At 42.0% G+C, this 16,216-nt stretch overlaps 2 protein-coding genes across 4 annotated transcripts; both read left to right on the top strand.

The window, feature by feature from the left end:
- The first annotated feature begins 189 nt into the window (after positions 1–189).
- Positions 190–7,366, top strand: LOC311077129 (uncharacterized protein). Of its 2 annotated transcripts, none has more exons than XM_084105644.1 (9): positions 190–361; positions 993–1,185; positions 1,288–1,401; positions 2,072–2,304; positions 2,516–2,653; positions 3,062–3,255; positions 5,076–5,158; positions 6,285–6,368; positions 6,443–6,735. In XM_084105644.1, exons 1-9 carry the CDS (start codon positions 275–277, stop codon positions 6,589–6,591), a joined length of 1,275 nt encoding a protein of 424 aa, XP_083961770.1. In that variant the 5' UTR covers positions 190–274; the 3' UTR covers positions 6,592–6,735. The 2 variants fall into 2 exon arrangements, with proteins under 2 accessions (XP_083961770.1, XP_083961771.1); XM_084105645.1 differs by having other exon boundaries at positions 193–361; positions 5,079–5,158; positions 6,443–7,366.
- Positions 7,367–9,926: 2,560 nt separating this feature from the next.
- f7l (coagulation factor VII, like) lies at positions 9,927–16,198 on the top strand. Of its 2 annotated transcripts, XM_084105642.1 has the most exons (8): positions 9,927–10,084; positions 10,997–11,160; positions 11,239–11,263; positions 11,797–11,910; positions 11,997–12,143; positions 12,679–12,770; positions 13,381–13,501; positions 13,633–16,198. In XM_084105642.1, the coding sequence occupies exons 1-8, from the start codon at positions 10,000–10,002 to the stop codon at positions 14,178–14,180; spliced, it is 1,296 nt and encodes a 431-aa protein (XP_083961768.1). In that variant the 5' UTR covers positions 9,927–9,999; the 3' UTR covers positions 14,181–16,198. The 2 variants fall into 2 exon arrangements, with proteins under 2 accessions (XP_083961768.1, XP_083961769.1); XM_084105643.1 differs by lacking the exon at positions 11,997–12,143.
- The last annotated feature ends 18 nt before the right edge of the window (positions 16,199–16,216 follow it).

The following is a 16,216-nucleotide window of genomic DNA, read 5'->3' as shown; positions in this document are numbered from 1 at the left end:
ATATTGCTGGTACAGTGTGGTTTGTGTAAAATTATAACGCGTGAAATGAGTTCTCCATCCATCAGTGATTCAGTGTTCGTCTATGTATGTCTGTGTTTAACATGATATGGGAAATTAGTTGCTGATAGTTTATTGTACTATCCTGACACTGTAAACAGATCTACGTTAACAAGCATAACATGCACATTTATATTACATCACGTGACGTAGTTGTGTATGTTATGTATCAAGCGGTGTACTTCCGGTGAGGTTTTGTAACAATGATTGTGCGGTTATGCAATTCTACACATTTCTACAGAAAGAGAGTGTGTGTGTGTGTGTGTGTGTTCAGTTCACTGCAGAGCGGATCTCATTATTCACAGTAAGATCAGTTCATTCATATTTATCATGTTCAGTGTGTGTGTGTGTGTGTGTGTGTGTGTGTGTGTCTGTGTAGAAAATAACGATTCATGTATCTTAAACTCAGTGTTTTTAATCATATAAAACATTTGCCGCGAGTGTTTGTGTGAGGGTATATATTGTTTATTTACAATATGAAGACTTCAGATGCAAAAGCCTCTTAAGTGCCATCTGAAATTTTCTTCTAAAATTAGCTTTTTTTTTTAAGCTCATATATTTAAGTTCAGTAATTTCACTTAATGACAATTAATAGGTAATTTTCATTGCCATTAAAGTGAAATAACTGAACATAAACATACAAGCTTGATAAAAATGATCATTCTAGAAGGAAATTTCAGATGGCACTTAGAGGCTTTTGCATCTGAAGTCTTCATATATATATATATATATATATATATATATATATATATATATATATACATACAATATTATATTATATTAATATTAAGAAAATATTAATATTATAATATTTTTATGTAATATGTATTTATGTATATGTGTACATATATTATATTACATAATTTAAATTATGTAATATAAAAAATGTCATATAAATGTGTGTGTGTGTGTGTGTGTGTGTCTGTGTGTGTCAGGTGCGCATGGCTCAGGTGCGTCGGTCCGTCACGGAGGCGCTGTGGGGAGTGTGTGCTGCTGACGCGATGTCGATGCCGGTCCACTGGTACTACAACACCGCAGACATCAGAACACACTTCAGCGGCTGGATCACGGGCTTCAACGCGCCGCGCAACACACACCCGTCCAGCATCCTCCGCCTGTCCAACACCGGTGTGTAACACTCCCGTTACCGGTCACCTGTGCACTGACGCACCTGTAGCGTGTGTGTAACCGTGTGTGTGTGTGTGTGTGTGTGTGTGTGTGTGTGTGTAGCTGGCAGCGGCCGCGCGAACGGCCCGTCTGGAGATCCTGTGGTGGGGAACGTGATTCTGCATGATAAGCTGAAGTTCTGGATGGACCCGCGTGGGTCGGTGCACTACCATCAAGGTAACGAGAATGAGTGACTGAAACCTGCGCGTGTGAGGTGTCCAATCCATCATCCAATCAGGGGCTTTCAAACTGGAGCCTGGGGGGGGGGGAGTTTAGAGGAAAATATGTGAAAAAATACATACACAGTAGTAATCAAAATTATTCAACCCCCACTGCAAATTGGGTTGATTGTCAAAATCTACACACTTTCAGCTGTTCAACAAATCAAACAAAAGTAATTGAAATAGCTCAACACAACAGTGGTTTCCCCAAATTCAACTGAAAGTGCAACTTCCACATTCTCTAAATTATTCAACGCCCTGAACAGAATCCCTTAAAACAGCACAAATCTGCAAATCAGGAGTTGTCTCATTAATCAAGGGCTTCATTAGCTGCACCAGAGCTGGAACACATGACATATCTGAACTGTAATATCTGAACTGTAATATCTGAACTGTAATATCTGAATCCACGTAATTATAATGTTAACTTTTCACATTATGAACTGAAAGTCAGCCGCTCCAGAGAGAAGCGTTTAGTCCGGCTCACGCAGCATCTAACCCTAACCCCTCTCACCCCTATAACCCTAACCCCTATAACCCTAACCCCTATAACCCTAACCCCTATAACCCTCACCCCTCTCACCCCTCTCACCCCTATAACCCTAACCCTATGTGTGGTCCTGCAGGTCTGCACGCGGGTCAGAACACCCTGAACGTTCTGTGCGCTCTGAGAGCCGCCCAGGTTCTGTCCGCCGGCTCGTTCCCCAGCGCCGCTGATCCCGCAGCGCGAGCCGCCGTTCTGTCGGATTACGTGGCGTTCCTGACGAGTCCCGGCTCTCACGCCGACACGTACGCGGAGTCCTTCCACCGGAGCTTCTTCTGCGACTGGCAGGAGCCGCGACCCACGACCCCCAGCGAGGTGAGCGCACCAGAACACGCCGCCGGTGCTGGGGAACGTTACTGTGACATGTAATGCGTTACAATATTGCGTTACTCCCTTAAAAAGTCACTAATTGCGTTACTTAGTTCCTTTTTTAGAAAAGTAATACGTTACGTTACTTTTTTTTCACCGGGGCTGGGCTTGTTTTTTCACTGTTGGCGTCAGCATCATGTGACCCGTGTGTTCGCAGGTTCTGGAGTTCGCGGAGCGGAGATCGAGGCGCATGTTGAACTCGTCCCGCAGCGACGGACAGCTGAACGCCATCGGCTGCCTTCCCACCGCCATTCCCTTTGTGCTAATGTCTGCCACAGCCAATGAGGAGCAAGCAGTGAGTCACGTGACACGCTTTTCCTTCTTTTTACCTTTCTCTCCATTCTGTTTTAGTTCCTCCACTGTCGCCTTTGGCTTTTGTCTTGCTTAGTTGAGGACATTTAATATTCAACAATATTATTGATCTCCTGCACTGACAGCATTATATGAGAACTGAACTGAGCTGGACGATGACATCACGGTTTTCTCCAGAGCGGCTATATATATAAATGAACTAAATTAATAACTTTTTTACAACACAGACGAACCATCACTGAACTTGACGCTATTTTCCACACTGTGTTGTAAAAGCGCTGTATAAATAAAGGTGACTTGACTTGACACCATCTCACAGCTAATCAGAGTGTCCGCTGGTCCTGTGTGTGTGTGTGTGTGTGTGTGTGTGTGTGTGTGTGTGTGTGTGCAGGTGTGTGCGGCGGTGGAGTTTGTGAAGCTCACTCATCCTCACGCGCAGCTGGAGCCGCTGGTGTCTCTGTACGCTCGAGCGCTTCACGCGACGCTGAACGGAGCCTGTCTGCGGCGGACGGCCGAGGCCGCGCTCAGATCCCCCGCGCTCGACGCCTGGGACGCGAGTCAGCGCTTCATACAGCGGGCCGAGAGGTCAGGACACATACTGTATTAAAGGGGATAGTTCACCCAAAAATGAAAATTAGCCCATGATTTACTCGCCCTCAAGCCAGGAGCTCGTTATTTTACTTTAGAAAGTCTTAAATATGGATATTTTTCTTACACAAACGCATCGCTTCAGAAGGAGCACTTTTATGATGGATAGATGCACTTTTATGATGGATAGATGCACTTTTATGATGGATAGATGCACTTTTATGATGATAGATGCACTTTTATGATGGATAGATGCACTTTTATGATGATAGATGCACTTTTATGATGGATAGATGCACTTTTATGATGGATAGATGCACTTTTATGATGATAGATGCACTTTTATGATGGACAGATGCGCTTTTATGATGGATAGATGCACTTTTATGATGGATAGATGCACTTTTATGATGGATAGATGCACTTTTATGATGATAGATGCACTTTTATGATGGACAGATGCGCTTTTATGATGGATAGATGCACTTTTATGATGGATAGATGCACTTTTATGATGGATAGATGCACTTTTATGATGATAGATGCACTTTTATGATGGATAGATGCACTTTTATGATGGATAGATGCACTTTTATGATGATAGATGCACTTTTATGATGGACAGATGCGCTTTTATGATGGATAGATGCGCTTTTATGATGATAGATGCACTTTTATGATGGATAGATGCGCTTTTATGATGGATAGTTGCGCTTTTATGATGGATAGATGCACTTTTATGATGATAGATGCACTTTTATGATGGACAGATGCGCTTTTATCATGGACAGATGCGCTTTTATGATGGATAGATGCACTTTTATGATGGATAGATGCACTTTTATGATGATAGATGCACTTTTATGACGGATATATGCACTTTTATGACGGATAGATGCACTTTTATGACGGATAGATGCACTTTTATGATGATAGATGCACTTTTATGATGGACAGATGCGCTTTTATCATGGATAGATGCACTTTTATGACGGATAGATGCACTTTTATGATGATAGATGCACTTTTATGACGGATATATGCACTTTTATGACGGATAGATGCGCTTTTATGATGGATAGATGCACTTTTATGATGATAGATGCACTTTTATGATGATAGATGCACTTTTATGATGGATAGATGCACTTTTATGATGATAGATGCACTTTTATGATGGATAGATGCACTTTTATGACGGATAGATGCACTTTTATGACGGATAGATGCGCTTTTATGATGGATAGATGCACTTTTATGATGATAGATGCACTTTTATGATGATAGATGCACTTTTATGATGGATAGATGCACTTTTATGACGGATAGATGCGCTTTTATGATGATAGATGCACTTTTATCATGGACAGATGCACTTTTATGATGGATAGATGCACTTTTATGATGATAGATGCACTTTTATGATGGATAGATGCACTTTTATGATGATAGATGCACTTTTATGATGATAGATGCACTTTTATGATGGACAGATGCACTTTTATGACGGATATATGCACTTTTATGATGGACAGATGCACTTTTATGATGGATAGATGCACTTTTATGGACTTCAAAACAGAAACAGCCATTCACTGCCATTATAAAGCTTGGAAGAGTCAGGACATTTTTTAATATAACTCTGATTGTGTTCGTCTGAAAGAAGAATGTCATATACACCTAGGATGACTTCAGGGTGAGTAAATCATGGGCTAATTTTCATTTTTGGGTGAACTAAACCTTTAAGATATGATGCTCTTGGATGTCTGTGATTGGTTCTGATGAGTGTGTGTGTGTGTGTGTGTGTGTGTGTCCAGCAGGTTTCCAGCATCATCAGCCGAGCGTCTGAAGGTCCATCAGAGCGCCGTAGAGTCTCTCGGACTCGCCTGCTACACACAAGGTTAGGAAAACCCTGAGCCGAAGTCGAGTCTCCTTCATCTATACCGCGCTTTAACACTATAGAGTGTTTCACAGCAGCTTTACAGTGATAACAGGAGATTACAGTAACAGAGATTGTTCAGGCTTTACAGCAGCTCTAGAATAAAGTTATTGTCCAGATAAAGTTAGTTTTGATCGATTCACTTCCGTTGTAAAGATCATTAGTTATTAGCTTAGCGGCCGCTAACACACACCGCTCTCACAGAGAACAGAAACTCTTAATGCGCTCCGGCTGCTCATCCGCACGACAGTGTTTGAAACAGGATCCAAGGAGCAAGTTTTGAAATTTTTTGAAAAACGTGATCATCTCTGTGTAAACTTCAAAAATGTGAATCTGTGAAACGCTGATGGCGCACATGTGTATTACGTCTTTAGTCTATAGATATGTGTGTTTGTATATACGTGTGCAGGCGTGTGTCTCTCTTTACAAACTGACCTCAACAAACCACTTGTCTGGTGTTATGGCAATTTTTAGATTTTCATTGATTTACAGTATTGATTTTCATTTACTTTCAGTAAGACATTGAAATTACTCTTTGTTGGACTGTACATGGTCTGCCAACATATGACTAATGTGTGTGTGTTTTTTTCCGTTTAAACACTGGGAAACAGGTGAGACGTCAGGAGGAGGCAGATTGAAAAGGTGCCTGTGTCCCCTAGGGGTCAGAGGCCGTCCAATTTAGAACTTGTGAGTTTGTAAGAATAAACTCAGCAGGATTAGATCACTAGCAGAGAAACCTTCCCTTGTTTAGATAAGGGCCTGTAAGCAGAAGACCTTGAAAGCAGTATAAAGACTCCTCTGCCCTCCCTTCCTGGTCGCACTTGTTTCACAGACTGTACTTTTGACTTCTGTGTGGCAACTGGGCCTTCTTGCAAGAATAAACTACTTTTTAATGATCATTTGAATTTCAGAGTGTCTCTTACACAGTGATTGATTGTTTAATGAATATTTTTGCCACAACACTGGCCTTAAATTCATAATACAGAATTTTTAGTCGTTTGCAAGAAATGCGACAGAACTTCCCATGATGCTCCTCTGATTGAGAGTGTGTGTGTGTGTGTGTGTGTGTGTGTGTGTGTCGCCACAGGAGCTCTGACGAGCCTCTTCTATCTGGCGTACTGCTTTCATGATGACGTGACGGAGGGAATCCTGACCAACACCAACTGTGGAGGTGCGTCTCTCAGTCTCTGACTCACACTGTGGAAGTGGAAGTGTGTGTGTAACGCTGTGTGTGTGTGTCCACAGGTGAGAACTGTAACCGCGGCGCAGCGTTAGGAGCTCTTCTCGGCGCGCGGGCGGCGTATATCGGCTCAGCCGTTCCTCAGACGTGGAAGAGCGAGTTACGGGACGCTCCGGAGCAAATCTGTGCTGTCCTGCGGGATCTGGAGACCTGAACACACACTCACACATACACATACATACACACACACACACACACACTCACTCACACTCACACATACATACACACACTCACACTCATACTCACACTCGCACACACACTCACACTCATACTCGCGCACACACACACACACACTCACACACACACACACACACTCATACTCACACACACACTCATACTCACACACACACACTCACACTCATACTCACACTCACACTCATACTCACACACACACTCACACACACACACTCATACTCACACACACACACACACTCACACACACACACACACACTCATACTCACACACACACTCATACTCACACACACACACTCACACTCATACACATACTCACACACACACACACTCACACTCATACTCTCACACACACACACACACACAGGAAGTGCCACCACAGATGAGGTTTCCAGCTCTACTTCCCCTCATCTGCGCTTCATGACCTACTTGCATAATTCTTGCATTAGAGCTGCATCTGTTATGAAGACGGAGTGAATAATGATCAGATATCTGGATTATATCAGAACACGCTTTAGCTTCTGTCTAAAGCTAATTTAAATAAACGTTTATACATCAGAGGCCAAAAGTGACGCGCGGCGCAGGAAAATCACATTTGTTGGAATATTATTATAAATGTGTTAAAGATTTTGGTTAACTTTAGTTTAGGGCTCAATTAGGGTTTTTAATTATCATGACATCACTAGGATTAGGATATCGGCTGTTTATTAGTACGAATAAAGCACATATTAATGCCTCATTCTGCATGATCATATTCTACATCCCTTAATTCTACAATCCTAAACTCAACACCCGTACTGACTGAAGAGCAGTAATTAGGAGTTTATTGAGGCCAGAGTCACAGTTGTGAATTACACCCTAAACTAAAGTGTGACCAAGACTGTGTAATCATATTGTGTATGAAACATAATACAAGAAACATGCAAATTATGAAACACAATCAAATATTAATAACTCAGTGTTTTTAGTTTTTTTTGTGCGGAGTAAAATAAAACCTGTAGCTGTACTTTGCATTTTCATCCCCAAATAATTATATCAGATAAATACCGAGTTTAGTGTTTGTTCTTCCCTCATATTTAAAATATACAGGATATTAATTCTGATGGTGTGATGTAGAGTCACTAAAGCGAACACCCCTCGGACGGCACTACTGTTACTGTACGTGAACACTCTTATAGTTTAACTTGTTACTCGTCATTAAATTAAATTATTTTATTTAAAATTGAAGGGTTTATTATAGAGTTTGAAGCAAAACTATCTTTCTTTTGTATTTTTTTGTGGAATATCCAACCAATCTCCCGTATCCGATACAGTGTTGCAGAATGTAATGTGGGGAGAGCGGGGCACAAAGTAACGCTTTTTGACTTTCTCAGTTTGTGTAAATCCACTTATGGTTCAGAGTATTTATTTTTTCCCACATTAATTTCCCACATGTCTAGTACAATTATGTGATTTTGTTTTATTAATACAGTATATACTTTTTTCTTGATATACCCCGAAAGAATGGAAGTGAAATGTGACAGTATGCCCCATAGGCGGGGAACATTATAACATGACCATATGACAGCTTAAAATGTTATCTGATCTAATAAATAAATAAAAATATACAAGACAAACTAAAATATTTTCTATATAAAATACAATTATTAACTTTTTCATATAAAATAATGGCATTTTTTAATAATTAAATATAAACTCATTTTTGAGTTTCGACTACAAACACAGGAAAACACAGCTATACAACAGTTCACAACAAATAAATAATTAGTAATTTCTGATTTGTCTAATTTTAAATAAACACAAAAAATGGTTTAATAAAAGTCAATAGATATCCTCCAAAAAATGTTTATTTTGGCGCAATTTTTTCTCTATATAGTGTTGCTATGGCAACTATTAAATACACCAAGTTTCGTCATCCTGACATGCGTGGAAGTATTTAAAACAAGTGTGTGACAACTAGCCCCGTGTTACATTGTGCCCGCGCTCCCCCTAACGCCTGTTAGATTTGTATCTGATTATGCATTATTATGTTTTCTTGCAACTGTAATGTAGCATTCGACCTGTGATCGTGATTATTATAAGCTCTACTATAAATGATCTTCTGATTCAGATTATTTGCACATTTTGTGAAGCTGAACAAGCTGTCGTGTTTGTTTGTTTTTGGTTGATTTTAGATTTTTGGTTTGATGTTTTTAAATTGTAGCACTTTGGGATTTTGCTTAAATATAAAGTGCGTTACAAATCAAATGTATTATTATTATTTGCTGTGACTGTGTGTGTACCTTTACTCAGTGAGTGTTTGCAGTGCCTCTCTATGCCGAGGATCAGTGTAAACCGCATCTCTGTGGTCTCACAGACGAGACGAGACTTCAGTCCTCCAGTAGCTCGACACACGCAGAGTTCTGATCTAAACTACAGTTTAAACTCGAGACGGAAACCACAGCGCTTCTTGTATAGCTTTAGCTAAATGAAAGTCAGAGACGCTGTGAGGCCTGATATAGTGATATGTGCCATATATGAATCATTATGCAAATGCTAAACACTGTTTGAATGTTCACCAACTCATTTAAGTCAAAGGAAACTGCACTGAAAGGGATTAAAATTATCATAATTTACTCTCCCTCGCGTTTTTTCCAAACCTGTAGCCTATGACTCTTTCTACTGTGGAACACAAAACAACATTGGACCCCATTGACTTCCATTGTATGGACCAAAACATGAGGGCGAGTAAATGACAGACCTGCTGTGCACAGAGACAGCATCTGGACGTAGTGACTCACCTCTCCTTTATTTATACAGCGCTTTACACAACACAGAGTGTTTCAGCTTTACAGAGATAACAGGAGAATAATGCAGCAAAGTTTGTTTCCAAAAGAAAATAGCGTCACAGTCCAGCTGAAGTCAGTTCAGTGATGGTTCATTTTTGCTGTAATTATTATTATTTTTTTATTAATTTAGTTAATTTATATATATCGCCGCTCTGGAGAAACCGTGATGTCATCGTCCAGCTCAGTTCAGTTCTCATATAATGCTGTCAGTGCAGGAGATCAATAATATTGTTGAATATGTAAAAGCGGGTTGTGCTGAAATAAAGGCAGAACATTGTGAAGACGAAGAATTAATACTGAATTATGTATTCAACACTTCGAGACTTCAAAACACTGACAGGTGCTTCTGTTCGTCTGAGCATCACAGGTAATAGTTGTTGAAGTGTGTGTGTGTGTGTGTGTGTGTGTGTGGCTCCCCCTGCTGGCGACACACAGAAGCGCCTCAGTCGCACAGGACTATTGTGCAATGATCTTCTGTCCTAACGCCCACGAGTGTCCAGAGCACAGGGAGTTTCAGACTTCGACCAGAAGATAAACCATCATGGAGTCCAAGCTGAACACAGTGAAGCTCTTCTACATGATCCTGGCGCTGCTCGCCGTCCCAGAATGCTTCGGGCTTCCATCAGGTGAGCGTGTGTCTGGATCATTCCAGTCTGGATGTGTGTGTGTGTGTGTGTGTGTCAAGTCTCCTTTATTTATACAGGGCTTTTTACAGTACAGTGTTTCAAAGCAGCTTTACAGAGATAACAGGAGAATAATGCAACAGAGTTTGTTTCCAGAAGAAAATAGCGTCACAGTCCAGCTTAAGAAAGTTCAGTGATGGTTAATTTTTGTTGTAAAAAAGTTATTAATTTAGTTAATTTATATATATCGCCGCTCTGGAGAAAACCGTGATGTCATCGATCAGCTCAGTTCAGTTCTCATATAATGGTGTCAGTGCAGGAGATCAATAATATTGTTGAATATTAAATGTCCTCAACTGATGAAGACAAAAGCCAGAGGTGACAGTGGAGGAACTAAAACTCCATCAGTGACAGAATGGAGGAATAAACCAGACTCAGTCTCAGTTCTCCTCTGGCCAACGAGTGAACAGTGTGTGACTGTGATCATGATTCAGGCAGCATCACAGGTCAGAGGTCAGATTGGATCAGAACATTCAGAATATTATCCAGTTCAGTCTGGTTGAAGATCGGAGTCACGCCGGGATGGAGACGAGTTTGCTGAGGATCTGTGTCGATGCTGTCGTGTCGATGAGGCCGATCAGGGAGAGTCTAGGAGACACAGTCTCTGCTCACACTTCAGGGATGCGTTGTGGACGTGTCTGATCTGGATACGGCCCGGGTCCGGCTGACTTCATCATACGCTGTGGTCGTGTCTGGACGCAGGTCCTCCATCTGATCTGGATACGGCCCGGGTCCGGCTGACTTCATCATACGCTGTGGTCGTGTCTGGACGCAGGTCCTCCATCTGATCTGGATACGGCCCGGATGCGGTTGTGTTTGTGTGCTTCTCATCCATGTTTATAATGTCATCTGCAGTGTTCCTCAGTAAGTCCGAGGCCAGCCGGGCGCTCCGGCAGCGTGTCCGACGGGAGAACTCGTTCCTGGAGGAGCTGAAGCTGGGAGATCTGGAGCGGGAGTGTCTGGAGGAGGTGTGCTCGCATGAGGAGGCCCGAGAGATCTTCAGCGTCCCCGAACAACTGGTGAGCAGAACTGAAACTAACTGTTCGTTCAGCAGAAGAGCTGATGGAGATCTAACAGATTCTCCTGTTGTGTTTCAGGAGGATTTCTGGAAGAGATACACAGGTGAACCAGTGCTTACATGCGGCACACACACATCTGATAAAACTATACATTACATTTCATCAGTAGTTACACGCTAGAAAATTCTGTTCAAAATTATTGAATACTTTTTTAAATGTTGCACATAAAATTTGAAAAGTTAGAAATTAACTCCTCAGCAACTGCATAGCAATGACCTGACAACCACTCCATAGTGACAACTTGACAACCACTTAGATCTCCATAGTAATGACCACACAACCACTCCATAGCAACAACCTGACAACCACCCAGATCTACATAGCAACGACCTGACAACCACTCAGAACTCCATAACAACGACCTGACAACCACTCAGAACCCCATAGCAACGACGTGACAACCACTCAGAACCACATAGCAATGACCTGACAACCACTCAGAACTCCATAGCAACGACCTGACAACCACTCAGAACTCCATAGCAACGACCTGGCAACCACTCAGAACTCCATAGCAACGACCTGGCAACCTCTCTGTGTGTTCTGATCCTGTGACTGTGTTGTTTGGCTCTTCAGAGGTGGACTTCTGTCAGTCGGCAGCGTGTCAGAACGGGGCCACATGTGTGGATCAGAAGAACACATACATCTGCATCTGCCCTGTGAACTTCGAGGGGCGACACTGTGACAAAGGTGACACACACACACACACACACACATCAGCAGCGTCACACAGCTGAACATCTACTCATCTTTAAATCCTGTCGTCCGTCCCACAGAAATATTCCCAGCGAGTTCCTACGGATGTTTGTACAGGAACGGCGGCTGCGAACATTTCTGTGTGGAGATCACCGACTCGACCCATCGCTGCGACTGTGCTCCTGGATACACACTGCACACAGACAACAGCAGCTGCGTGCCACAGGGTGCGTGCCACAGGAAACTGCTCGATTCATATGGATTAGTTTTACGATCTCTTTATGATCTTCTTGAAGCGTGAAAGTGGTAGTTTGAAACAACATGTGGAGTAAATGATGAAAGAATTTACATTTTTTGGTGAACTTTCCCTTTAAGAACTGAGAACTTTCTCTGGATAACCTCTGGGAAAATCCCCTTTTAGAACCTTTACTTTTGAGAGTGTATTTAGTAGGTACTTCATTTGAATAAGAAACTTACATTGTGACTGTTAAAAAAAGTTTTATGTACTTATTCATAACTCTTCTCCCATGGCCTCATGGGATAGAAGTGTCCATCAGATTGAAAGATCGCTTTGGGAGAAGTAGGTCGTCCGGGTCTGTGAATCCAAACACACTGCTCTTTTCCCGCCCACTATAGTATTAGGGAAGTAGGCGTATTCGGATGGGTCCAGTGCACTTCAATGCGCTGGAGAACAGTAAATCCTCCTGTTTTGTGCTGTAAGGCCACAGTGCTGTCCACGTAATCCCATGTTGTGTTTCTCAGATGGGTTCCCATGTGGCCGTCTGGTGGAGAAGGGCGTGAGTCCCAGGATTGTGAAGGGGGACGTGTGTCCGAAAGGACAGTGTCCGTGGCAGGTGAGGATTCATGACTGAATCACATTATCCATGATCAGAAAGTCTTTCTCTGTACACTCTTGAAAATAAAGGTGTTTTTTTGCAGTGATTCGAAGAACCATTCTGGGTTCCCCAAAGAACCTTTCAGTAAATAACCATTTTTTCTTAGTGTGAAGAACATTTTAAGAACCTTTGGAATGGAGAGGTTCAATATACAGTCGAACCAAAGATTATTCAGACACCAGATGTAATTTGTGATATTGTTCCACTAGTGTGATCAGGACACTATAGTTCATTTCTGTAAGTGAGGAGAGCAGAATAAAGTAAACTGTGACATATTATACCCGACAATTCTTCATACAGAGACTACCAGTAAAAGTTATAGAAATTTGGGACTAAAAATTATTCAGACACTTTGACCTGATCATGTTTTGCTCAAAGTTATCTGACATTATCAAGATGAATTTGTTCAGACACAGTTTAACTTTGAGTTCTTGTCATATTTTATTACCATTTTCTAAACTATAGTGAATAAACTGTGATAATGTGAGAAATGTTGAAGGTGAAATTTAGATTTGACTGTATGTTAATATACCGATAATGCCGATATATGTGTGTGTGTTCTCCACAGGCTTCGCTACAGCTCTCTGGAGTGTATAAATGCGGTGGAGTTCTTCTAAATCCCCAGTGGATTCTCACTGCGGCTCATTGTGTCTGGAATAAGGATCCAGCCATCTTACAAGTGACAGTCGGTAAGAAGTTACTTAAGTGGGGTTTGTTAAGTGTAACTCTAATAAAGATCATAAATGCGAGTAGTTTTGGTACTGTTGATGTTCCTCCTCTCAGATCTCATCTTTCGGTGTTATTTTGTCTCCTCCTGTAGGCGAACACATCCTCGATAAAGACGAAGGAACCGAACAGGCGAGGAAAGTGTCTAAAGTGTTGGTCCATCCGTGGTATAACCACTCCAGCACCGACAGCGATATCGCTCTGCTACGTCTCGTCAGCCCCGTCAAGCTCGACCGCTACGCCGTGCCGATCTGCCTTCCTCCCGCTAACGGCACGTTCGTTCGCACGCTAGCATCGGTGCGCATGTCGACGGTGAGCGGCTGGGGTCGCCTGACCCAGTCGGGCCCGGTGTCTGTGGTTCTGCAGAAGCTGGAGGTGCCGAAGGTCTCGCTGGACGAGTGCCGGGCTCAGTCGGGCCTGAAGGTGACCAGGAACATGCTGTGCGCCGGGTTCCGCGAGGGCGGCCGAGACTCCTGTCAGGGGGACAGCGGCGGCCCGCTAGTCACACGCTACCGGAACACATGGTTTCTGACTGGGATCGTGAGCTGGGGGAAAGGCTGCGCAGACGCCGGCGTGTACGGGATCTACACGCGGGTGTCCGTCTTCGTGGAGTGGATTGTGAAGACTGTGGCCAGCGCATGAATGTACAAGAGTTTCTGAACGTTAATCTTCCCTCGCGGGTCAAAATGACCCGAAGCCCTGAAATTATACTTTTTTTTTCAGAACGCTTATTCTATTTCATTTTGATAATATTTTTTCTATTTTTTAATGCAATTTTTTTTTTACTTTATTTACCTTTAAATTACTAGATTTGATCAACAAATAATAAATAAATAGTAATTTGAGCACATTCCTCACATTCTTTCAACTTAAATTCAAAATAACTCACAATTTCATGCATAAACCTTTTAATTCAGCTCAAAATATCTTACATTGGTTGTCTTTGCCGACCTCATGTGGGGAAAAAATAAAATAACATGATATAACACGAGTTTCTGAATGTTATTTAAAGCTACACTGTGTAATTTTTTAAAGTTGATTCTTAGCAAAAAACACTTTGTTCTTTCAAAATTAGATGTGCTCATTAATGTGTAATTACTTCCACCAACTAATCACGTATTCTCGTAAGCGCAGAATCTGCCATTCAGAATACATACGAGCGAGTCGCTCGAATGGCGGCAGCCATGTTGCGCCTCCATCTTGAAAATACATTAGCCAAAGAGGGACATACCTGGAAATTCAAGCTTTGCCTTTCGCGCTTTTACACTCAGTGGCGCCGTGACGAATGCGAGGGGGAGATTACTCGCGACTGGAATAATACGGCCACTGTAGGAGTTAAAACGCCCTCGGAATGGGAGGGGCTAGAGAGTAATATATATATAATTCAGTTGGTAGTCATATACAATTTCACCACTAGATGGGAGAAAATCTCACACAGTGTAGCTTTAAGGTAAAGTGTGTCTTCAGGTTTCATGTTCACAGTCACTTGCAGACTGAGTCCGAAATTCTCGTCTGAAATGTTCGCAAGTTAAAAAATAAATACAACCTCATGTTGTGTCAATCACGTTTACACACTGCCTCTGAAACTTTCGTCCGTCGTATAAAAATTCAGATCAGGTTCGATTTCCTGCGTTTTTCGCGTCCATAGCATTAGCAAACATCTTGAGAGGTGTTTTGACAGAGCCACCGAATGACGAATACGAAAAAACACATGTGAGTGCAAGGACCTTCAGTCAATAGTCAGTCAATAGCTGTGTTTCCATGTGAATTTTGGAATATCTCATGTAAAATTGTTGGATGGAAACGCCAAGATGCACATGAATGCTAAAAATATGCAAGAAAATGTGTGTGCTCTATTGAGTCGGATGATTATTTTATTCGATAAGAAGTCATGCACATGAACTACGATGGAAACACATCTACTGAATAAATCCCTCAATAAACTCATGTGACTTTGCCTCAGCGTCAGCTGTGATTGGATAACTGGAGTAACCAGCGGACCAATGGCATCACAGCGTCTCTAATGTTGGTTTGGTGTTTCTGAAAGTGTGTGATCAGAATGATCTGGCGTAATTCCCTCCAGAAGCGTCTCACACGAGTGTGTTCCCGAACACCAGAGAACATGACAGCGTTTACTGTGTTTCGTCTGACGCTCGAGACACACTCGTTTATGATGGAGGGAGAAAGAGAAAGATTGCAGAAACTTACAGTTTAATTGCTGATATTCTGCACCAGGAAGTGACGATTTTGTTCTCTTGAACATGTGGGATGGAAACACTGCTTAGCTGCAAATGCTTTGTCAAGTCGAGTCTCCTTCATTCATAACAATATGGATTGTTTCACAGCAGCTTTACAGAGTAACAGGAGATTACAGTAACAGAGATTGTTCAGGCTTTACTTTATGCCATATTCCAAGTTAAATTGGTCATTTTGGACGGACTTCCTGAAGAGTGACACTTCCGTCTGACTCGTTTCATGAGTTAGGGCCGAGACTCACGATGTTTAGCATCGGGAAGGAAACATTGAGACCGGATAATCTAGTTACTTTTGCAGTAAATAAAAAAATGAGACACTTCACCTTTAAGGACACATGCATAACAAACACTGGCAGAACATGTTTAAAATTTGTATTATGTATCAAAAATAAAAATTCAAATGTTGTCCTTTGTCTTGTCTCT

Source organism: Abramis brama (genome assembly GCF_963993115.1).
Source record: "Abramis brama genome assembly, chromosome: 2".
Lineage (NCBI taxonomy): Eukaryota > Metazoa > Chordata > Actinopteri > Cypriniformes > Leuciscidae > Abramis > Abramis brama.
This window is presented reverse-complemented; position numbering and strand designations above follow the sequence as displayed.

Excerpts from the sequence above, each read along its gene's own strand:
- LOC311077129 (XM_084105644.1), top strand. The coding sequence starts at position 275 with ATGCAATTCTACACATTTCTACAGAAAGAGAGTGTGTGTGTGTGTGTG. Across the intron at positions 2,305-2,515 it reads GACCCACGACCCCCAGCGAG|GTTCTGGAGTTCGCGGAGCG; the intron begins GTGAGCGCACCA and ends GTGTGTTCGCAG. Across the intron at positions 5,159-6,284 it reads ACTCGCCTGCTACACACAAG|GAGCTCTGACGAGCCTCTTC; the intron begins GTTAGGAAAACC and ends GTGTCGCCACAG.
- f7l (XM_084105642.1), top strand. The coding sequence starts at position 10,000 with ATGGAGTCCAAGCTGAACACAGTGAAGCTCTTCTACATGATCCTGGCG. Across the intron at positions 10,085-10,996 it reads ATGCTTCGGGCTTCCATCAG|TGTTCCTCAGTAAGTCCGAG; the intron begins GTGAGCGTGTGT and ends TGTCATCTGCAG. Across the intron at positions 11,264-11,796 it reads TTTCTGGAAGAGATACACAG|AGGTGGACTTCTGTCAGTCG; the intron begins GTGAACCAGTGC and ends TTGGCTCTTCAG.